This window comes from Solea senegalensis, linkage group LG2 (genome assembly GCF_019176455.1).
Source record: "Solea senegalensis isolate Sse05_10M linkage group LG2, IFAPA_SoseM_1, whole genome shotgun sequence".
Taxonomy (NCBI): Eukaryota; Metazoa; Chordata; class Actinopteri; order Pleuronectiformes; family Soleidae; genus Solea; species Solea senegalensis.
In genome coordinates this window covers 4,218,601-4,241,851 of record NC_058022.1, presented here as the reverse complement: position 1 = coordinate 4,241,851, position 23,251 = coordinate 4,218,601, and the positions used below count along the sequence as shown (strand labels likewise).

Genomic DNA, 23,251 nt, shown 5'->3' with positions numbered 1-23,251 from the left:
TGGTCCCTCACCTTGGACCTGAGCTCCTAGGATCATTGGAACACGCAAACCTCTCCACCACGATAAGGTGGTGGCTCCCGGTGGGGTGTGCTAGTCATGTTAAATGTTAGCAGAGCAAGGTCATACAGCGGTGACACGTTACAAACCCAAATCAGCACCAAACTTTAAATGAAGGTAACAGAAAGAAGACGCTCTTCTCCATTGTTCTTCTCCACGCTCATGAACTGCCTGCAATCAGACACAGATGAGCAGGAGGGCTTTTATTGGACATGCTCAGTATCACAGGTGGCTTGTCAGTTTCACAAATTAAGTTTGACCAACATCAATAAACAATAAATACAAATAAACAAATAATAATTGAGGCCACAGTTCAACATTAAATATAAAGTTCATTAATGTAACTGCTTTGGATTCTGTTGTTAATGTAAACACAAATGTTCTCCATATGCCAGCTGTGAAGAATATTTGTATAGTTAACGTATTCATTCTGTAAAAAAAATATTTCATAACCAACTACGAGTGGTATTGTAACTGAAAAATTCCTATTTAGATCAGAATTAAATCAAATCAAATCAAATTGTGAATCAAATTGAAATTGGTGGCGATACCCGGCCCTACTTCAGAGGACACTGCATTGACTAAATTACTAGTGGCCTTATACTAATCATAAACTCAGCCAAACTTTAAAACATGTCATCACCTTAAAAAGTAGTTTCTCCCCATAAGGAAGACAAGTCCCCATAATGTGACAGTGTAAACAGGGTCCCCACAACATGAGGAATACCAGGTGTACAAACACACACACAGCGGTCTGACACTCATTTCTGATTTATTTACTGTGACCGAGCTCTGTTATTATTACGGGTATCATCTGACTGCTCTGAAATTAATTCAAGATATTCATGTCATCATTTGTATGTATTTTACTGTGCAAAATAAATAAAATCAAGTGAAAACTAGACATTTTATCAATGACCCTCACACATTTTGAGTCATATTTTGTAGAAACAAATGCAGAACAGAAACAACTATTTCAATCACAGCTCGGTCACAGAGTCATGGTGCATGTACAAAATGTTAAAAATGCTTGTTCTATATTTATAACGTATTCTGGACATAATATATGACATATTATGCAATTATAGGCAATAAAAGGACATCAGGTTTTCAGTTTTCCCACTTGTGTTGTGCTTGGTCATGGCTTGGTCATGGCTGGGATGTTTATGCACACTATGTGCACACTTCCACACTTCCAAATTTATGTCTAGACTTTACTCTGTTCACTGGATTTCTCTATTGCTGTGTAGGATCCCTACATTATTAAAAACTACTCATCAGCTCTGCTATCTTTACATTAATTTGAAGTCAGAGGAGCCTGGCTTCAGTATTTGAAGTGTAAAAATGAGTTTGATAGATTTTCTAAACCAGGGGTAGAAAAAGGCATATATCAGTGGGTTTAAACAGGAGTTAAAGTAGACCAGAAGTACAATAAATGCATCACTGGATGCACTGAGCAGGGTGTCCACGCCTGTCACCGTACCACAAAAAAACGGGCAGAGGCATAATAAAAACACAACAATAACAACGCCAAGAGTCCGTGCCGCTTTCATTTCTGATTTCTTTACTTTGACCGAGCTCTGTTGAGGACCGGCTGCCGTGCGCACTCGCATGGCACGGACCTGAACGATGACCGCCACAAAGACTCTGAAATACAGGATGACAACGACAATGACAGGACCAATAAAGGACACAGTAATGTCTATAACTGAAGAGATGTTATTGATTAGAATGACACACTCTCCGATGCAGGAATTCAGACTGCCTGGCTGTTTCAGGTTGTGCCTCAGCAGCACACAGTGACAGAGGGTCGAGCCACCCCAACAAGCACAAACACACATCTTAACTCGTTTTTCAGAGACTTTGGTTCGGTAATGCATTGGGTCACAAATAGCCACATAGCGATCGACTGATATGAGGACCATGGTTCCTATTGAGGCAGAGGTGATGATGTATTCCAGCACGTAATACAGGACACACATGATGTCACCGAGGAACCAGCAGCCGTCTATCGCTGAGGTCTGAAAGAAAATAAGGAAGCCCACGAGAAAATCTGAGATACCCAGAGAAAGGAGAAGGATATTGGTGGGGGTGTGGAGCTGCCTGCAGAAGCAAGAGAGTAACATACATTTATTATTTGCTGTATAATTCTGAACAGTTCTGAAATGAAGAAACAACAAATACTTAACAACCTGAAGTGGGAGATGGAAACAATGACGAGCAGGTTGAGCATCAAAGTGAGCAGACCCATGAACGTCAGCATGATGTAAGTGATTATGGACACAGCCGGAGGTAATGCTGTTTTCCTGCAGGAGGCATTGAGGAATTGTGGGAAACAGAGGTCTACTTCATCGAGGCTTTGCATTGTTACAGTGAGGCCAAGACAAGACGCTGCCCAGTCTTCTGCCTGAAGCAGTGGATTTTATCTCTTTCTCAGTGGACCTCCAATTTCCCTGAGCATGTTTGCATGTCATCGTCTCTACTCAACCATGACATCATGTGTTTTTCAGTTTGGCCGGTAAAATGTCCCCACCTGTGATGTCCACTGTCAATAACATAATAGTTGTAGTACACAACAACATTTAATGACCGTTGGGTCAAGGAGCCAATCTAATGCAACTTGTGAAACGGCATGAAAAAAAGGCGTGTTTGATTGGTGTAGCAGTGAATCACAACATACATTATTTCAAGTCACTTTACATACTGTAGCAAGGCTTATAACTCGGGCTATCAAAGCTGTATTCCGCTTGGCCTGCTGGTACCATCAGCTGCCTCTGGTCCCACAAACCAAAAAGGCCCTATAAGACTCCTTCTTCAGCTTGAAGGCATCCCTTACCACTGGAGTCCACCAACAGGTTCGATAGCCTCCCTGAAGTTGGAGGGAGGCTACCCTCTCGTTTACCAGAGTGAACCCCAATGTACAGGCCCTGAGCCGAGAGGCAATGAATATGCCCACACATGCTTGGTTCCTCTCACCAGGGGCAAATCCAGAGTGGAAATGAGTCCAACCCCTCTCAAGGAGACTGGTTCCAGAGCCCAAGCTGTGTGCTGAGGTGAGCCCGACTATATCTAGTCAGACCTTCTCAACCTTGAGCACCAGCTCAGGCTTCTTACCTGCCAGAATGGTGACATTCCACGTCCCTAGAGCCAGCCTATGCAGCCGAGGAACGCACCGCCAAGGTCCTCGCCTTCGACCACCACGTAACTCACACTGCACCCAACCTCCATGGCCCCACCCACAGGTGGTGAGCCCATTGGAAGGGGGACCCATGTTGCCTCTTTGGATTGTACCTGGCCTGGCCCCAAGGTTGCAGGCCCAAACACCAGGTGCTCGCCATCATGCCCCCCGATGACCCTCATTCAGGCGAGGTAGAGTGCAGTCCCTCACCTTGGACCTGTATGCCTTGGGTAACCATACCAGGGCCATAAAGCCCCCCGACAACTGAGTTTCTAGGATCATTGGGACACGCAAACCTCTCCACCACGATAAGGTGCGGCTCCTGAAGGGATGTGTTGGTCATGTTAAATAAAAAGTACATTAATGTAAATGCTTTGGATTCTGTTATTAAATATTCTCCATATGCCAGTTGTGATGAATATTTGTATAATTAACATATTCATTCTGTAAAAAAAAATTCCTTTCCCACTAAGAGTGGTATTGTAAGTGAAATATTCCAATTAAAAATGGAATTGAATCAAATGAAATCGTGCATTGAATCAATATTGGTAGCGATACCCAGCCCTGCCTCATAGAACACTGCATTGACTGAATTACTAGTGGCCTTATACTAATCATAACCTCAGCCTAACTTTAAAACATTTCTTCATCTTAAAAAGTAGTTTGTCTGCATAAGGAAGACACATCCCCATAATGTGACAGTGCAAACAGGGTCCGTACAACATAAGGAATACAAGATACACACACACACAAAGCTCTGTGATACAGAGACTCATTCAGGATTATTTACACTTAATATTTCAGATATCATCATAACATCATCACCACTTTGGTTTTCATTGTGACTACTGTGAATTTAATTCAAGATATTTACATCATCATTTTGATGTACTGTACTGTGCAAAATACATAAAATAAAGTGAAAACTAGACATTTAAAGCACATTTCGTATAAAAAACCAACATCGTTTATCACCTATTGACTTAAAGAAAACAGGATATTAATTCCAGTCCATATCACTTAGCTCTTGCATGAAGGTACATGTGAAATAAACATGAGTTTAAACAGTTTGGGTCATAATTTCATGCGTGAATGTGAGTGTCAGTTTTTATTCTTTGAAAACAACTGTTATAGCTCAGTGATAGAAGCCAAAAACATAGATTTGGCACACATCATAACAAATGTATTTCAGTGACAGCAACTTTTAATTTCAACATTTCCCCAGAGAACAAAAAACAAAGGTACCTAATATTAATTTACACAAACACCAGCTTTCCAAAATTCATCAAGAACAAATCCTTAAAAAGAGATTATCAATGACCCTAACACATTTTGCTGAGTCATATCTTGGAGAAACAAACACAGAACAAAAACAACTATTTAAATAACAGCTTGGTCACAGAGAGTCATGGTGCATGTACAGAATGTTAAAAAAGCTAAAATGCAGTGATAAAAGCATAAATGAGATGGGAAAATTGACATTTAGGGGCAGAAAATGTATGGGAATTGACTTGTGCAATATTTATAACATATTCTGTACACAATATGTGACAAATATGATGCAGGGAGATGCAGAAGAGATTCTATAGTCCACCTAGCAGACAATTGATGGACAATTTATGTCTAGACTTTACTCTGTTCACTGATTTTCTCTATTGCAGTGTAGGATCCCTACATTATTAAAAAACTACTCACCAGCTCTGCTATCTTTACAATTTAAAGTCAGAGGAGCCGGGCTTTAGTATTTGAAGTGTAAAAATTAGTTTGATAGATTTTCGAAACCAGGGGTAGAAAAAGGCATATATCAGTGGGTTTAAACAGGAGTTAAAGTAGATCAGAAGTATAATAAATGCATCACTGGATGCACTGAGCATGATGTCCACACCTGTCACCGTACCACTAAAAAACGGGAAGACGCATAATAAAAACACAACAATAACAACGCCAAGAGTCCGCGCCGCTTTCATTTCTGATTTCTTTACTTTCACTGAGCTCTGTTGAGGACCGGCTGCCGTGCGCACTCGCATGGCACGGACCTGAATGATGACCGCCACAAAGACTCTGAGATAAAGGACGATGACGACAATGACAGGACCAATAAAGGACACAGTAATGTCTATGATTGAAGAGATGTTATTGATTAGAATGACACACTCTCCGATGCAGGAATTCAGGCTGCCTGGGTGTTTCAGGTTGTGCCTCAGCAGCACACAGTGACAGAGGGTCGCACACCCCCAACAAGCACAAACACACATCTTAACTCGTTTTTCAGAGACTTTGGTTCGGTAACGCATTGGGTCACAAATAGCCACATAGCGATCGACTGATATGAGGACCATGGTTCCTATCGAGGAAGAGGCGATGATGTATTCCAGCACGTAATACACAATACACATAAAGTCACCGAGGAACCAGCAACCGTCTATCGCTGAGGTTTGAATGAAAATAAGGAAGCCCACGAGAAAATCTGAGCTACCCAGAGAAAGGAGGAGGATATTGGTGGGGGTGTGGAGTTTCCTGCAGAAGCAAGAGAATAACATACATTTTATTATTTGTTGTATAATCCTTAAGATTTCTGAAATGAAGAAACAACAAATACTTAACAACCTGAAGTGGGAGATGGAAACAATGACGAGCAGGTTGAGAATCACAGTGAGCAGACCGATGAACGTCAGCATGATGTAAGTGATCATGGACACAGCCGGAGGCAATGCCGTCTTCCTGCAGGAGGCGTTGAGGAGTTGTGGGAAACAGAGGTCCACTTCATCGAGGTTTTGCATTGTTACAGTGAGGCCAAGACAAGACACTGCCCAGTCTTCAGCCTGAAGCAGTAGATTTTATCTCTTTCTTGGTGGACCTCGTATTTCCCTTAGCATGTTTGCGTGTCATCGTCTCTACTCAACCATGACATCATATGTTTTTCAGTTTGGCCAGTAAAATGTCCCCGTCTGTGACGTCCACTGTCAATCACATCATAGTCAAAGTACACACAGGCATTTAATGACCGTAGGGTCCAGTTGCCAATCTGATATAACATGTGAAAGGGCATGAAAAAAGTGCGGAAGAAGCCAGTCATGTTTGATACGTAGAGCACTGAATCACAACATACCTTATCTCAAGGCACTTTGCATACTTTAGTAAGGCTTATAATTAGAACCCTAAAAAAACCCTCACAATATGTTTAGGTCTGCCAGGCCGGACTGGCATCCTACCCTGCCATCGGAACCAACTGACCACCAGGTGGTGATTAGTTGACAGCCCGCCCCTCTATTCAGCCAAGTGTCCAAGACATATGGCCACAGGTCTGACAACACAACCACAAAGTCGATTATTGACTCACAACCTAGGGTATCCTGGTGGCAAGTGCACATATGGACACCCTTATGCTTGAACATGGTGTTTGTTATGGACAATCAGTGATAAGCATAGATTCCAGCAAAAAAGCACCACTCGGGCTTAGTTCATGGGGCCGTTCCTCCCAATCACACCCCTCTAGGTCTCACTGTCATTGCCCACGTGAGCATTGAAGTCCCCAGCAGAACAAAGGAATCCTCAGCAGGAGCACTTACTCGCACCATCTCCAGGGACTCCAAAAAGGTTGGGTACTCTGAACAGCTGTTCAGTGCAGGCACAAACAGCAGTTATAACCCGTCCACCCACCCCAATGTACAGGCCCTGACCCGGGGGGCAATGAGTGTGCCCACATCCGCTTGGTTCCTCTCACCAGGGTAAACTTCGGAGTGGAAACAAGTCCAACCCCTCTCAATGAGACTGGTTCCAGAGCCTAAGCTTTGTGTCAAGGTGAACCCGACTATATCTCGTCGGAACTTCTCAACCTTGAGCACCAGCTCAGGCTCCTTACCTGCCAGAGTGGTGACATTCCACGTCCCAAGAGCCAGCCTCTGCAGCCGAGGTTCGTACCTCCAAGGTCCTCGCCTTTGACCACCACCCAACTCACACTGCACCCAACGTCCATGGCCCCTCCCACAGGTAGTGAGCCCATGGGAAGGGGGACCCATGTTGGCTTTTTGGACTGTGCCTGTCAGGGCCCCATGGGTGCAGGCCCAAACACCAAGTGCTCGCCATCATGCCCCCCGGTGACCCCTCCAACACAATAAGGTGGCAGCTCCCGGAGGGGTGTGTTGATCATGTTAAATAAAATGTACATGAATGTAACTGCTTTGGATTCTGTTGTTAATGCAAACACAAATATTATCCATATGCTAGTTGTGAGGAATATTTGTATAATTCTTGTTTAAATTCTGTAAAAATGTAACCAACCATAACCAACTAAGGGTGGTATTATAACTGAAATATTCCTAATTAAATCGGAATTGAATCAAATTAAATAGTGAATCGAATTTAATTGAGACCTTGTGAATCGTAATCGAATCAATTTAGGCTTTTGGTGGTGATACCCAGCCCTACTTCAGAGGACACTGCATTGAATAAATTACTAGTGGCCTAATCCTAATCCTAACCTCAGCCTAACTTTAAAACATGTCCTCACCTTAAAATGTAGTTGATCCCCATAAGGAAGACAAACCCTGATAATGTAAGTGTAAAAAAGTTTAGGTCCCCACAACTTGAGGAGTACCAGGTGCACACACATACAGCTGTCTGACGCAGAGACTCATTCAGGATTATCCAAGTTTATATTACAGACATCATCAACAACACTTTGACATTGTGACTGCTCTGAATTTAATTCAAGATATTCATATCATAATTTTTATGTATTGTATTGTGCAAAATAAACAAAATCAAGTGAAAACTAGACATTTTAAGCACATTTCTTATAAAATACCAACATCGTACATCACCTCTCGACCTATATAAAACAGGATATTCATTTAGGGCCTTCCATGAAGGTATTTGCAAAATAAACATGAGTTTAAACAGTGTGGGTCTTAAATTCATGGATGAGTGGGATTCTCAGTGCTTGTTGTCTGAGAACAACTGTTGTAGCTCAGTGAAAGAAGCCAAAACATAGATTTGGCTCACATCATAAAATTTTTTTACTAACAGCAACTTTAAATTCAAATTTCCACAGAAAACCAACAAAAAGTTCCTAATTTTAATTTGCACAAACACAAGCTTTACAAAATTCATCAAGAACAAATCCTTAAAAATGCATGTGAGATTATTAATGACCCGGCCCTCACAGATTTTGCTGAGTCACATCTTGGAGAAACAAAAGCAGAAAAAAAACAACTATTTAAATCACAGCTCGGTCACAGAGAGTCATTGTGCATATGTATATAATGTTAAAAAGCAATGATAAAAGTATAAATGAGACAGAGAAATTGACATTTAGGGGCAGAAAACTTGTGGGAATTAACTTGTGCAATATCTATAACATATTCTTAGCACAATATGTGACATATATTATGCATTATAGGCAATAAAAGACATCATGTTTTCAGGCTTCCCACGTGTGTTGTGCTGCACATGGCTGGGATTTTGCATGCAGCACTAAACTTTACTCTGTTCACTGCATTTCTCTATTGCTCTGTAAGATCCCAACATTTGAAAATAAAAAAAAATAAAAAATTCTCATCACCTCCGTTCTCTTTACATTAATTTAAAGTCAGAGGAGCCGGGCTTCAGTATTTGAAGTGTTAAAATCAGTTTGATAGATTTTCTAAACCAGGGATAGAAAAAAGCATATATCAGTGGGTTTAAAAACGAGTTAAAGTAGAACAGAAGTCTAATTGATGCATCACTTGACACACTGAGCAGGATGTCCTCGCCTGTCACCGTACCACAATAAAACGGGCAGATGCATAACAAAAACGCAACGATGACAACGCCGAGAGTCCGTGCCGCTTTCATTTCTGATTTCTTTACTTTGACTGAGCTCTGTTGAGGACCAGCTGCCGTGTGCACTCTCATGGCACGGACCTGAGCGATAACAACCACAAAGACTCTGAGATACAGGACGATGACGACAATGACAGGACCAACAAAGGACACATTCATTTCTATGACTAAAGAGATGTTATTGATTAGCAGGACACACTCTCCGATGCATGAATTCAGGCTGCCTGGCTGTTTCAGGTTGTTCCTCAGCAGCACACAGTGACAGAGGGTTGAACCCCCCCAACAAGCACAAACACACATCTTAACTCTTTTTTCAGAGACTTTGGTTCGGTAATGCATTGGGTCACAAATAGCCACATAGCGATCGACTGATATTAGGACCATGGTTCCTATCGAGGAAGCGGTGATGATGTATTCCAGCACGTAGTACAGAAGACACATGAAGTCACCGAGGAACCAACAGCCGTCTATCGCAGAGGTTTGAATGAAAATAAGGAAGCCCACTAGGAAATCTGAGATACCCAGAGAAAGTAGGATGATGTTGGTGGGGGTGTAGATCTGCCTGCAGAAGCAAGAGAATAACATACATATTATCCTTTGTTGTATAATCCTTTACATTCACAAAATGAAGACACTGGAAATATTTAACAACCTGAAGTGGGAGATGGAGACAATGACGAGCAGGTTGAGAATCACAGTGAGCATGCCGATGAACGTCAGCATGATCTTACTGAGCATGGACACAGCCGGAGGCAATGCTGTCTTCCTGCAGGAGGCGTTGAGAAGTTGTGGGAAACAGAGGTCGACTTCATCGAGGGTTTGCATCGTTACAGTGAGGCCAAGACAAGACACTGCCCAGTCTTCTGCCTGCAGCAGTGGATTTTATCTCTTTCTCGGTGGACCTCCTATTTTCCTCAGCATGTTTGTTTCATCGTCTCTACTCAACCATGACATCACGTGTTTTTCAGTTTGGCCAGTAAAATAACCCCGTCTGTGAGGTCCACTGTCAATCACATCATAGTCGTACACACAGGCATTTAATGACCATAGGGTCCAGGGGCCAATCTGATATAACATGTGGAAGGGCATGAAAAAACATGCGGAAGAAGCCAGGCGTGTCTGATTGGTATAGCACTGAATCACAACATACATTTTTTCAAGGCACTTTACATACTGTACTAGTCCAGCAACAAAGCACCATTCGGGCTCGGATCACGTTGCCGTTCCTCCCAGTCACACCCCTCCAGGTCTCACTGTCATTGCCCACGTGAGCATTGAAGTCCCCAGCAGAACAAAGGAATCCTCAGCAGTAGGATTCCTTTCTAGCACCACCTCCAGGAACTCCAAAAAGGGTGGGTACTCTGAACAGCTGTTCCATGCATAGGCACGAACAACAGTTAGTACCCATCCCCTCCACCCGAATGTGGATGGGAGGCTACCCTCTCATCTACCAGAGTGAATCCCAATGTACAGGCACCGAGCCCAGGGGCAATGAGTATGCCCACACCTGCTTGGTTCCTCTCACCAGGGGAAACGTCAGAGTGGAAACAAGTCCAACCCCTCTCAGTGAGACTGGTTCCAGAGCCCAAGCTGTGTGTCAAGGCGAGTCCAACTATATCTAGTCAGAACTTCTCAACCTTGAGCACCAGCTCAGGCTCCTTGCCTGCCAGAGTGGTGACATTCCACGTCTCTTGAGCCAGCTTCTGCAGGTGAGGAATGTCCTCGCCTCGACCACCACCCAATTCACAGTGCACCCAACCCCCATGGCCCCTCCCAAAGGTGGTGAGCCCATTGGAAGGGGGACCCATGTTGCGTCTTTGGATTGTGCCTGGCCGTGTCCCATGGTTGCAGGCCCAAACACCAGGTGCTGGCCATCAGGCCCCCCGGTGACCGTCATCCAGGCAAGGTAGAGTGCGGTCCCTCACCTTGGACCTGTATGCCTTGGGTAACCTTACCAGGGGCATAAAGCCCCCCGACAACTTAGCTCCTAGGATCATTGGGACATGCAAACCTCTCCACCTTGATAAGGTGGTGGCTCCTGGAGGGGTGTGCTGGTCACGTTAGATAAAAAGTATATTAATGTAACTGCTTTGGATTCTGTTGTTAAATATTCTATGCCAGTTGTGAGGAATATTTGTATAAGTAACATATTAATTCCGTAAAAAAATGTTTTCAATTCCCACTAAGAGTGGTATTGTAACTGAAATATTCCAGTTTATATTGGAATTGAATCAAATCGATATTGGTAGCGATACCCAGCCCTACCTCTGAGGACACTGCATTGACTGAATTACTAGTGGTCTTATACTAATCATAACCTTAGCCTAACTTTAAAACATGTCTTCACCTTAAAAAGTAGTTTGTCTGCATAAGGACGACAAGTCCCCATAATGTGACAGTGCAAACAGGGTCCCCACAACATGAGGAATACCAGGTACACACACACACACACACACACACACACACAGCGCTCTGATGCAGAGACTCATTCAGGATAATTCACGCTTAATATTACAGATATCACTGTAACGTCATCACCCTTTGGTTTTCATTGTGACTGCATTGAATTTAATATATTCACATCATAATTTTTATGTATTGTACTGTGCAAAATGTTTAAAATTAAGTGAAAATTAGACATTTAAAGCACATTTCGTGTGAAATACCAACATAGTTTATCACCTATCGACTTAAATAAAACAGGATATTAATTTAAGGCCATATCACTTAGCTCTTGCATGAAGGTACCTAATAGGTCCTAATATTAATTTGCACAAACACCAGCTTTGCAAAATTCATCAAGAAGACATCCTTAAAAATGCACAAGAGATTATCAATGACAATGACACATTTTACTGAGTCATATCTTGGAGAAACAAAAACAGAACAAAAACAACTATTTAAATCACAGCTTGGTCACAGAGAGTCATGGTGCATGTACAGAATGTTACAAAAGCTAAAGTGCAATGATAAAAGTATAAATAGGAAGGGAAAATTGACATTTAGGGGCAGAAAACTTGTGGGAATTGACTTGTGCAATATGTAAAACATATTCTGGACACAATATGTGACATATATGATGCATTATAGGCAATAAAAGACATCAGGTTTTCAGTTTTCCCACGTGTTGTACTTGCACATGGCTGGGATGTTGCATGCAGCACTATGCGCAAACTTCCAAACTCAGGGTCAAGGCATAGAAGAGATTCTAAAGTCCACCAAAGCAGACAGTTTAAAGTTAGTTTATGACTAGGCTTTACTCTGTTCACTGGGTTTCTCTATTGGTCTGTAGGATCCCTACATTATGAAAAACTACTCATCAGCACCGTTGTCTTTACATTAATTTGAAGTCTGAAGAGCCAGGCTTCAGTATTTGTAGTGTAAAAATTAGTTTGATAGATTTTCTAAACCAAGGATAGAAAAAGGCATATATCAGTGGGTTTAAACAGGAGTTAAAGTAGACCATAAGTATAATAAATGCATCATTGTATGCACTGAGCAGGGTGTCCTTGCCTGTTACCGTAACACTATAAAACGGGCAGATGCATAATAAAAACGCAACAATAACAACGCCGAGAGTCCGCGCCGCTTTCATTTCTGATTTCTTTACTTTGACTGAGCTCTGTTGAGGATCAGCTGCCGTGCGCAATCGCATGGCACGGACCTGAACGATGACCACGACAAAGACTCTGAGATAAAGGACGACGACGACAATGACAGGACCTATAAAGGACACAGTCATGTCTATGACTGAAGAGATGTTATTGATTAGAATGACACACTCTCCGATGCAGGAATTCAGGCTGCCTGGGTGTTTCAGGTTGTGCCTCAGCAGCACACAGTGACAGAGGGTCGCACACCCCCAACAAGCACAAACACACATCTTAACTCTTTTTTCAGAGACTTTGGTTCGGTAATGCATTGGGTCACAAATAGCCACATAGCGATCGACTGATATGAGGACCATGGTTCCTATCGAGGAAGAGGCTATGATGTACATCAGCACATGATACAGAAGACACATGAAGTCACCGAGGAACCAACAACCATCTATCACCGAGGTTTGAATGAAAATAAGGAAGCCCACGAGAAAATCTGAGATACCCAGAGAAAGGAGAAGGATATTGGTGGGGGTGTGGAGCTTCCTGAAGAAGCAAGGGAGTAACATACATATTATTATTTGTTGTATAATCCTTAACATTTCTGAAATGAAGAAACAACAAATACTTAACAACCTGAAGTGGGAGATGGAGACAATGACGATGAGGTTGAGCATCACAGTGAGCAGACCAATAAACGTCAGCATGATGCAAGCGATCATGGACACAGCCGGAGGCAATGCCCTCTTCCTGCAAGAGGCATTGAGAAGTTGTGGGAAACAGAGGTCCACTTCATCAAGGGTTTGCATCGTTACAGTGAGGCCAAGACAAGACACTGCCCAGTCTTCTGCCTGAAGCAGTGGATTTTATCTCTTTCTCGGTGGACCTCCTATTTCCCTTAGCTTGTTTGCATGTCATCATCTCTACTTAACCATGACATCATGTGTTTTGCAGTTTGGCCAGTAAAATATCCCAGTCTGTGACATCTACTGTCAATCACATCATAGTCGAAGTACACGTAGGCATTGAATGGCCGTAGGGACCAAGGGCCAATCTGATATAACACGTGAAAGGGCATAAAAAACGAGCGGAAGAAGCCAGGTGTGTTTGGTATAGCACTGAATCACAACATACATTATCTCAAGGCACTTTACATACTGTAGTAAAGCTTATAGTTTGGGCTCTTTCTGACAGGCGACTCTGCCAGATTTTCCCAACAGAACCTCACAATCTGTTTAGGTCTGCCAGGCCTGACTGGCATCCTCCCCTGACCACCAGGTGGTGATCAGTTGACAGCTCCGCCCCTCTATTCACCCGAGTGTCCAAGACATATGGCCACAGGTCTGAAGACACAACCACAAAGGTGATTATTGACTCACAACCAAGGGTATCCTGGTGCCAAGTGCACATATGGACACCCTTATGCTTGGACATGGTGTTTGTTGGGGACAAACGGTGACAAGCACAGAAGTCCAGCAACAAAGCACTGTCTCACTGTCATTGCTCATGTGAGCATTAATGTCCCCAGCAGAACAAAGGAATCCTCACCAGGAGCACTTTCTAGCACCATCTCCAGAGACTCCAAAAAAGGGTGGGTACTCTGAACAGCTGTTCCGTGCATAGGCACAAACAGCAGTTAATACCCGTACCCAGTTAGTACCCGTCCCTCCACCTTCGGGTCGAGGGAGACGACCCTCTCGTGTACCAGAGTGAACCCCAACGTACAGGCCTTGAGCCAGGGGGCAATGAGTGTGCCCACATCCGCTTGGTACTTTAAAAAGTACATTAATGTAACTGCTTTGGTTTCTGTTATTAAATATTATCCATATACCAGTTGTGAGGAATATTTGTATAATTAACATATTAATTCTGTAAAAAAATGTTTTCATTTCCCACTAAGAATGGTATTGTAACTGAAATATTCCTAATTAAATCGGAATTGAATCAAATCATATCGTCGTTTCTATCGATATTGGTAGCGATACCCGGCCCTACCTCTGAGGACACTGCATTGACTGAATTACTAGTGGTCTTATACTAATCATAACCTCAGCCTAACTTTAAAACATGACTTCACCTTAAAAAGTAGTTTGTCTGCATAAGAAAGACAAGTTCCCATAATGTGACAGTGCAAACAAGCTCCCCACATTTTTATGTATTGTACTGTGCAAAATATTTAAAATAAAGTGAATACTAGACATTTAAAGCATATTTTGGATTCACTACCAACATAGTTTATCACCTATCGACTAAAATAAAACAGGATATTAATTTAAGGCCTATCACTTAGCTCTTGCATGAAGGTACCTGTGAAATAAACATGAGTTTAAACAGTTTGGGTCATAATTTCATGCATGAGTGTCAGTTTTTATTTTTTGAGAACAACTGTTGTAGCTCAGTGATAGAAGCCAAAACATGATAGATATGGCACACATCATTACAAAAGTATTTGTCTGACAGCAACTTTAAATTTCATCATTTCCGCAGTGAACAAACAAAAAGGTCCTAATATGAATTTGCACAAACACCGGCTTTGCAAAATTCATCAAGAACACATCCTTAAAAATGCACAAGAGATTATCAATGACCCTCACACATTTTGCTGAGTCATATCTTGGAGAAACAGAAATAGAACAAAAACCACTATTTAAATCACAGCTTGGTCACAGAGAGTCATGGTGCATGTACAGAATGTTAAAAAAACTAAAGTGCAGTGATAAAAGCATGAATGAGAGTGTAAAATTGACATTTAGGGACAGAACATTTATGGAAATTGACTTGTGCAATATTTATAACATATTCTCTACACAATAATTGACATATTGTATATGATGCATTATAGGCAATAAAGGACATCAGGTTTTCAGTTTTTCCACGTGTGTTGTGCTTGCACATGGCTGGGATGTTGCATGCAGCACTATGTGCACACTTCCAAACTCACAGTCAAAGCATAGAAGAGATTCTAAAGTCCACCTAAGCAGACAGTTTGTGTTTAATTTATGTCTAGACTTTACTCTGTTCACTGGGTTTCTCTATTGGTCTATAGGATCCCTACATTATGAAAAACTACTCATCAGCTCCGTTCTCTTTACATTAATTTGAAGTCAGAGGAGCCGGGCTTCAGTATTTGTAGTGTAAAAATTAGTTTGATAGATTTTCTAAACCAAGGATAGAAAAAGGCATATATCAGTGGGTTTAAACTGGAGTTAAAGTAGAAAAAAAGTATGACAAATGCATCACTTGACACATTGAGCAGGATGTCCTCGCCTGTCACCGCACTGCTAAAAAACGGGCCGACACATAATAAAAACACAACAATAACAACGCCGAGAGTTCGTGCCGCCTTCATTTCTGATTTCTTTACTTTCACTGAGCTCTGTTGAGGACCGGCTGCCGTGCGCACTCGCATGGCACGGACCTGAACAATGACTGCCACAAAGATTCTGAGATACAGGACGACGACGACAATGACAGGACCTATAAAGGACACAGTCATGTCTATGACTAAAGAGATGTTATTTATCAGAATGACACACTCTCCACTGCAGGAATTCAGGCTGCCTGGCTGTTTCAGGTTGTGCCTCAGCAGCACACAGTGACAGAGGGTCGCACACCCCCAACAAGCACAAACACACATTTTCACTCTTTTTTCAGTGACTTTGGTTCGGTAATGCATTGGGTCACAAATAGCCACATAGCGATCGACTGATATAAGGACCATGGTTCCTATTGAGGAAGCTACAATGATGTATTCCAGCACGTAATACAGGATACACATAAAGTCACCAAGGAACCAGCAGCCGTCTATCGCCGAGGTTTGAATGAAAATAAGGAAGCCCACGAGGAAATCTGAGATAGCCAGAGAAAGGAGTAGGATATTGGTGGGGGTGTAGAGCTGCCTGCAGAAGCAAGGGAGTAACATATATATTATTATTTGTTGAATAATCCTTAACAGTTCTGAAATGAAGAAACAACAAATACTTAACAACCTGAAGTGGGAGATGGAAACAATGACGAGCAGGTTGAGCATCAAAGTGAGCAGACCGATGAACGTCAGCATGATGTAAGTGATCATGGACACAGCCGGAGGCAATGCCGTCTTTCTGCAGGAGGCGTTGAGAAGTTGTGGGAAACAGAGGTCCAATTCATCGAGGGTTTGCATCGTTACAGTGAGGCCAAGACAAGATGCTGCCCAGTCTTCTGCCTGAACCAGTAGATTTTATCTCTTTCTTGGTGGACCTCCTATATCCCTTAGCATGTTTGTGTGTCATTGTCTCTACTCAACCATGACAACATGTGTTTTTCAGTTTGGCCAGTAGAAAGTCCCTGTCTGTGATGTCCACTGTCAATCACATCATAGTTGAAGTACACACAGGCATTTTATGACCCTAGGGTCCAGGGGCCAATCTGATATAACATGTGAAAGGGCATGAAAAACGCGTGGAAGAAGCCAGGTGTGTTTGATTGGTATAGCAGTGAAAGACAACATACATTATCTCAAGGCACCAACATAAGGCTTATAATTAGGGCTCTTTCTGACAGGGGTCTCTGCCAGATTGAACCCCAATGTACAGGCCATGAGTGTGCTCACATCCGCTTGGTTCCTCTCACCAGGGGAAACGTCAGAGTGGAAACAAGTCCAACCCCTCTCAATGAGACTGGTTCCAGAGCCTAAGCTGTGTGTCAAGGTGAGCCCGACTATATCTAGTCGGAACTTCTCAACCTTGAGCACCAGCTCAGGCTCCTTACCTGCCAGAGTGGTGACATTCCACGTCCCTACAGCCAGCTTCTGCAGCTGAGGTTTGTACCTCCAAGGTCCTCGCCTTCGACCACCACCCAACTCACACTGCAACCAACCACCATGGCTCCTCCCACAGGTGGTGAGCCCATGGTAGTGAGTCCATGGGAAGGGGGACCAATGTTGGCTTTTTGGACTGTGCCAGTCAGGGCCCCCAACAACTGAGCTCCTAGGATCATTGGGACACGCAAACTGTCATGGCGGGATTCAAGATCTTGGACTCAATTGCAGCAGAACAGAAGCAGGTTTCAAAAAGGTTTATTTGCTTTCATAAGCAAAAATTAAAAGTTGACCAGAGGTCAAAAGAAAAATCAGGAAAAGAGCAAACAGGCTCAAAAAACTCCTCAAAATCACAGAAAAGAAATCTACAGCCAAGCTGCGAAAACTAGAAAACAAAACTACAGACTTACTGTGAAAAACTGAAATCAAAATGACAGCCTTGCTGCGACACTTCCATGAACGGGGAAACTACGAGATGCAAACACTTGAATCGATAACTTGGTCTTCTCTGAATACTCATCTGTGACGCACTGACAAGGGGAGAGTAAAGCTTTTAAAGGTGCAGGGGTAATTATCGCCAGGTGCAAGTGGTTACTAATCAAGGGGGCGTGGTGAAGACAGAGACAGTGAACACAGATAGTGGAACCCCATCGCCAAAATAAAACAGGAAGTGACATAACAAAACTGAAAAACCTAACTGCCCACACCAACTAAACTAACATAACCGCTGCTTCGTGACACAAACCCCTCCAACATGATAAGGTGGCAGCTCCCGGAGGGGTATGTTGATCATGTTAAATAAAAAGTACATTAATGTTACTGCTTTGGATTCTGTTGTTAGTGTAAACACAAATATTTTCCACATGCCAGTTGTTTGGAATTTGTATAATTAACGTTTTAATTCAGTAAAAATGTTTTCATAACCAACTAAGAGTGTTATTATAACTGACAAATTCCTTATTAAATCAGAATCTAATCAAATCAAATTGTGGATCGAATTGAATTGAGACCTTGTGAACCGTAATTAAATCGATACAGGACATTGGTGGCGATACCCAGCCCTACTTCAGAAGACACTGAATTGACTGAATTACTAGTGGCCTAATTAATCCTAATCTCACCCCAACTTTAAAACATGTCTTAAAATGTAGTTTGTCCCCATAAGGAAGACAAGTCCCCATAATATAAGTGTAAAAAAGTTTAGGTCCCCACAACTTGAGGAGTACCAGGTGCACACAGACATACTTACACACAGATGTCTAACGGAGAAACTGATTCAGGAATATCCACGCTTAATATTACATATATCATCAAAACATCATCAACAATACTTTGACTTTCATTGTTACTGCTTTGAATTTCATTTAAGATATTCATATTATCATTTTTATGTATTGTACTCTGCAAAATAAACAAAATCAAGTGAAAACTAGACATTTTGAGCACATTTCGTATAAAATACCAACATCGTATATCACCTCTCGACCTACATAAAACAGGATATTAATGTAGGGCCTTGCATGAAGGTATTTGTGAAATAAACATGAGTTTAAACAGTGTGGGTCATACATTCATGGATGAGTGGGATTCTCAGTGCTTATTGTTTGAGAACAACTGTTGTATCTCAGTGAAAGAAACCAAAACATAGATTTGTAGTAACGCTTATAATTAGTAATTCTGTAAAAATGTTTTCATTTCCCACTAAGAGTGGTACTGTAACCAAATTATTCCAATTTAAATCGGAGTTGAATCAAATCAAATTGTGGACCAAATTGAAGTAGGACTGGGTTTTGCTACCAATTTCAGAGGACACTGTATTGACCTCAATTACTAGTGGCCTTATACAAATTGTAACCTCAGCCTAACTTTAAAACATGTCTTCACCTTAAAAAGTAGTTTGTCTGCATGAGGAAGACACATCCCCATAATGTGACAGTGCAAATGTACAACGTAAGGAATACACACACACAGCTCTCACAGTGAGTCCATGGGAAGGGGGACCCATGTTGGCTTTTTGGACTGTGCCAGTCAGGGCCCACAACAACTGAGCTCCTAGGATCATTGGGACACGCAAACTGTCATGGCGGGATTCAAGATCTTGGACTCAATTGCAGCAGAACAGAAGCAGGTTTCAAAAAGGTTTATTTGCTTTCATAAGCAAAAATTAAAAGTTGACCAGAGGTCAAAACAAAAGTCAGGAAAAGAGCAAACAGGCTCAAAAAACTCCTCAAAATCACAGAAAAGAAATCTACAACCAAGCTGCGAAAACTAGAAAATAAAACTACAGACTTGCTGTGAAAAACTGAAATCAAAAAGACAGCCTTGCTGCAACACATCCATGAACGGGGAAACTATGAGATGCAAACACTTGAATCGATAACTTGGTCTTCTCTGAATACTCATCTGTGACGCACTGACAAGGGGAGAGTAAAGCTTTTAAAGGTGCAGGGGTAATTATCGCCAGGTGCAAGTGGTTACTAATCAAGGGGGCGTGGTGAAGACAGAGACAGTGAACACAGAGAGTGGAAACCCATCGCCAAAATAAAACAGGAAGTGACATAACAAAACTGAAAAACCTAACTGCCCACACCAACTAAACTAACATAACCGCTGCTTCGTGACACAAACCCCTCCAACATGATAAGGTGGCAGCTCCCGGAGGGGTATGTTGATCATGTTAAATAAAAAGTACATTAATGTTACTGCTTTGGATTCTGTTGTTAGTGTAAACACAAATATTTTCCACATGCCAGTTGTTTGGAATTTGTATAATTAACGTTTTAATTCAGTAAAAATGTTTTCATAACCAACTAAGAGTGTTATTATAACTGACAAATTCCTTATTAAATCAGAATCTAATCAAATCAAATTGTGGATCGAATTGAATTGAGACCTTGTGAACCGTAATTAAATCGATACAGGACATTGGTGGCGATACCCAGCCCTACTTCAGAAGACACTGCATTGACTGAATTACTAGTGGCCTAATTAATCCTAATCTCACCCCAACTTTAAAACATGTCTTAAAATGTAGTTGGTCCCCATAAGGAAGACAAGTCCCCATAATATAAGTGTAAAAAAGTTTAGGTCCCCACAACTTGAGGAGTACCAGGTGCACACAGACATACACACACACACACAGATGTCTAATGCAGAAACTGATTCAGGATTATCCACGCTTAATATTACATATATCATCAAAACATCATCAACAATACTTTGACTTTCATTGTTACTGCTTTGAATTTCATTCAATATATTCATATTATCATTTTTATGTATTGTACTCTGCAAAATAAACAAAATCAAGTGAAAACTAGACATTTTGAGCACATTTCGTATAAAATACCAACATCGTATATCACCTCTCGACCTACATAAAACAGGATATTAATGTAGGGCCTTGCATGGAGGTATTTGTGAAATAAACATGAGTTTAAACAGTGTGGGTCATGGAGTTGAATCAAATCAAATTGTGGACCAAATTGAAATTGGTAGCAAAACCCAGTCCTACTTCAGAGGACACTGTATTGACCTCAATTACTAGTGGCCTTATACAAATTGTAACCTCAGCCTAACTTTAAAACATGTCTTCACCTTAAAAAGTAGTTTGTCTGCATGAGGAAGACACATCCCCATAATGTGACAGTGCAAATGTACAACGCACATTATAATTACATTATAATCTACATTAAAATTTGCACAAACACCGGCTTTGCAAAATTCATCAAGAACACATCCTTAAAAATGCACAAGAGATTATCACTGACCATCACACGTTTGTATGACTCATATCTTGGAGAAACAAAAACAGAACAAAAACAACTATTTAAATCACATCTTGGTCACAGAGAGTCATGGCACATGTACAGAATGTTAAAAAAGCTAAAGTGCAGTGATAAAAGCATAAATGAGACGGGAAAATTGATATTTAGGGGCAGAAAACTTGTGGGAATTGACTTGTGCAATATTTAGAACATTCTGGACACAATATGTGACATATACGATGCATTATGGGCAATAAAGGACATCAGGTTTTCAGTTTTCCCACGTATGTTGTGCTTTCACATGGCTGGGATGTTGCATGCAGCACTATATGCACACTTCCAAACTCAGGGTCAAAGCATAGAAGAGATTCTAATATCCACCTAAGCAGGCAGTTTATGTTTAATTTATGTCTAGACTTACTCTGTTCACTGGATTTCTCTGTTGGTCTATAGGATCCCTACATTATGAAAAACTACTCATCAGCTCTGTTGCCTTTACATTAATTTGAAGTCAGACGAGCCTGGCTTCAGTATTTGTAGTGTAAAAATTAGTTTGATAGATTTTCTAAACCAGGGGTAGAAAAAGGCATATATCAGTGGGTTTAAACTGGAGTTAAAGTAGAAAAAAAGTATGACAAATGCATCACTTGACACATTGAGTAGGATGTCCTCGCCTGTCACCGCACTGCTAAAAAACGGGCCGACGCATAATAAAAACACAACAATAACAATGCCGAGAGTTCGTGCCGCTTTCATTTCTGATTTCTTTACTTTGACTGAAGTCTGTTGAGGACCGGCTGCCGTGCGCACTCGCATGGCACGGACCTGAACGATGACTGCCACAAAGATTCTGAGATATAGGACAACGACGACAATGACAGGAACAATAAAGGACACAGTCATGTCTATGACTAAAGAGATGTTATTTATCAGGATCATACACTCTCCAATGCAGGAATTCAGGCTGCCTGGCTGTTTCAGGTTGTGCCTCAGCAGCACACAGTGACAGAGGGTCGAACCCCCCCAACAAGCACAAACACACATCTTAACTCTTTTTTCAGTGACTTTGGTTCGGTAATGCATTGGGTCACAAATAGCCACATAGCGATCGACTGATATAAGGACCATGGTTCCTATCGAGGAGGAGACGATGATGTATTCCAGCACGTAATACACAATACACATAAAGTCACCGAGGAACCAGCAGCCGTCTATCGCCGAGGTTTGAATGAAAATAAGGAAACCCACGAGAAAATCTGAGATACCCAGAGAAAGAAGGAGGATATTGGTGGGGGTGTGGAGCTTCCTGCAGAAGCAAGAGAGTAACATATATATTATTTGTCATATAATCCTTTACATTCCTGAAATGAAGACACAAGAAATATTCAACAACCTGAAGTGGGAGATGGAGACAATGACGAGCAGGTTGAGCATCAAAGTGAGCAGACCGATGAACGTCAGCATGATGTAAGTGATCATGGACACAGCTGGAGGCAATGCCGTCTTCCTGCAGGAGGCGTTGAGAAGTTGTGGGAAACAGAGGTCCACTTCATCGAGGGTTTGCATCATTACAGTGAGGCCAAGACAAGACGCTGCCCAGTCTTCTGTCTGAATCAGTGGACTTTATCTCTTTCTCATTGGACCTCCTATTTCCATCAGCATGTTTGCATGTCATCGTCTCCACACAACCATGACATCATGTGTTTTTCAGTTTTGCCAGTGACCTCCACTGTCAATCACATCGTAGTCGAAGTACACACAGACATTTTATGACCGTAGGGTCCTGGGGCCAATCTGATATAACATGTGAAAGGGCATGAAAAACGATAGTAAGAAGCCAGGTGTGTTTTATTGGTATAGCTCTGAATCACAACATACATTATCTCAAGGCACTTTACATACTGTAGTAGGGCTTATAATTAGGGCTCTTTCTGACAGGGGACTCCGTCAGATGTTCCCAACAGACCCTCACAATATGTGTAGGTCGGAGCCAACTGACCGCAGGTCTAACGACACAACCACAAAGTCG

General features: G+C 41.9%; 6 protein-coding genes across 6 annotated transcripts; all 6 read right to left on the bottom strand.

The window, feature by feature from the left end:
• Nucleotides 1-802: 802 nt before the first annotated feature.
• LOC122765363 (trace amine-associated receptor 13c-like) lies at nt 803-2,493 on the bottom strand. Its single transcript, XM_044019591.1, has 2 exons — nt 2,250-2,493; nt 803-2,160 (listed from the first exon to the last, which is right to left on the bottom strand). The coding sequence occupies exons 1-2, from the start codon at nt 2,420-2,422 to the stop codon at nt 1,350-1,352; spliced, it is 984 nt and encodes a 327-aa protein (XP_043875526.1). The 5' UTR covers nt 2,423-2,493; the 3' UTR covers nt 803-1,349.
• Nucleotides 2,494-4,131: 1,638 nt separating this feature from the next.
• Nucleotides 4,132-6,015, bottom strand: LOC122765348 (trace amine-associated receptor 8a-like). Its single transcript, XM_044019555.1, has 2 exons — nt 5,843-6,015; nt 4,132-5,752 (listed from the first exon to the last, which is right to left on the bottom strand). The coding sequence occupies exons 1-2, from the start codon at nt 6,013-6,015 to the stop codon at nt 4,945-4,947; spliced, it is 981 nt and encodes a 326-aa protein (XP_043875490.1). The 3' UTR covers nt 4,132-4,944.
• Nucleotides 6,016-7,871: 1,856 nt separating this feature from the next.
• LOC122765610 (trace amine-associated receptor 8a-like) lies at nt 7,872-11,484 on the bottom strand. The gene is made up of 2 exons (XM_044020003.1): nt 9,711-11,484; nt 7,872-9,620 (listed from the first exon to the last, which is right to left on the bottom strand). The coding sequence occupies exons 1-2, from the start codon at nt 9,881-9,883 to the stop codon at nt 8,810-8,812; spliced, it is 984 nt and encodes a 327-aa protein (XP_043875938.1). The 5' UTR covers nt 9,884-11,484; the 3' UTR covers nt 7,872-8,809.
• A 125-nt stretch (nt 11,485-11,609) lies between these two features.
• LOC122765612 (trace amine-associated receptor 13c-like) lies at nt 11,610-13,529 on the bottom strand. The gene is made up of 2 exons (XM_044020006.1): nt 13,294-13,529; nt 11,610-13,203 (listed from the first exon to the last, which is right to left on the bottom strand). Exons 1-2 carry the CDS (start codon nt 13,464-13,466, stop codon nt 12,393-12,395), a joined length of 984 nt encoding a protein of 327 aa, XP_043875941.1. The 5' UTR covers nt 13,467-13,529; the 3' UTR covers nt 11,610-12,392.
• Nucleotides 13,530-15,012: 1,483 nt separating this feature from the next.
• Nucleotides 15,013-16,836, bottom strand: LOC122765613 (trace amine-associated receptor 13c-like). Its single transcript, XM_044020007.1, has 2 exons — nt 16,647-16,836; nt 15,013-16,556 (listed from the first exon to the last, which is right to left on the bottom strand). Exons 1-2 carry the CDS (start codon nt 16,817-16,819, stop codon nt 15,746-15,748), a joined length of 984 nt encoding a protein of 327 aa, XP_043875942.1. The 5' UTR covers nt 16,820-16,836; the 3' UTR covers nt 15,013-15,745.
• A 4,315-nt stretch (nt 16,837-21,151) lies between these two features.
• On the bottom strand, nt 21,152-22,805 carry LOC122765608 (trace amine-associated receptor 13c-like). Its single transcript, XM_044020001.1, has 2 exons — nt 22,616-22,805; nt 21,152-22,528 (listed from the first exon to the last, which is right to left on the bottom strand). The coding sequence occupies exons 1-2, from the start codon at nt 22,789-22,791 to the stop codon at nt 21,718-21,720; spliced, it is 987 nt and encodes a 328-aa protein (XP_043875936.1). The 5' UTR covers nt 22,792-22,805; the 3' UTR covers nt 21,152-21,717.
• Nucleotides 22,806-23,251: the final 446 nt, after the last annotated feature.

Excerpts from the sequence above, each read along its gene's own strand:
- LOC122765363 (XM_044019591.1), bottom strand. The coding sequence starts at position 2,422 with ATGCAAAGCCTCGATGAAGTAGACCTCTGTTTCCCACAATTCCTCAAT. Across the intron at positions 2,161-2,249 it reads GTTTCCATCTCCCACTTCAG|GCAGCTCCACACCCCCACCA; the intron begins GTTGTTAAGTAT and ends TTGCTTCTGCAG.
- LOC122765348 (XM_044019555.1), bottom strand. The coding sequence starts at position 6,015 with ATGCAAAACCTCGATGAAGTGGACCTCTGTTTCCCACAACTCCTCAAC. Across the intron at positions 5,753-5,842 it reads GTTTCCATCTCCCACTTCAG|GAAACTCCACACCCCCACCA; the intron begins GTTGTTAAGTAT and ends TTGCTTCTGCAG.
- LOC122765610 (XM_044020003.1), bottom strand. The coding sequence starts at position 9,883 with ATGCAAACCCTCGATGAAGTCGACCTCTGTTTCCCACAACTTCTCAAC. Across the intron at positions 9,621-9,710 it reads GTCTCCATCTCCCACTTCAG|GCAGATCTACACCCCCACCA; the intron begins GTTGTTAAATAT and ends TTGCTTCTGCAG.
- LOC122765612 (XM_044020006.1), bottom strand. The coding sequence starts at position 13,466 with ATGCAAACCCTTGATGAAGTGGACCTCTGTTTCCCACAACTTCTCAAT. Across the intron at positions 13,204-13,293 it reads GTCTCCATCTCCCACTTCAG|GAAGCTCCACACCCCCACCA; the intron begins GTTGTTAAGTAT and ends TTGCTTCTTCAG.
- LOC122765613 (XM_044020007.1), bottom strand. The coding sequence starts at position 16,819 with ATGCAAACCCTCGATGAATTGGACCTCTGTTTCCCACAACTTCTCAAC. Across the intron at positions 16,557-16,646 it reads GTTTCCATCTCCCACTTCAG|GCAGCTCTACACCCCCACCA; the intron begins GTTGTTAAGTAT and ends TTGCTTCTGCAG.
- LOC122765608 (XM_044020001.1), bottom strand. The coding sequence starts at position 22,791 with ATGATGCAAACCCTCGATGAAGTGGACCTCTGTTTCCCACAACTTCTC. Across the intron at positions 22,529-22,615 it reads GTCTCCATCTCCCACTTCAG|GAAGCTCCACACCCCCACCA; the intron begins GTTGTTGAATAT and ends TTGCTTCTGCAG.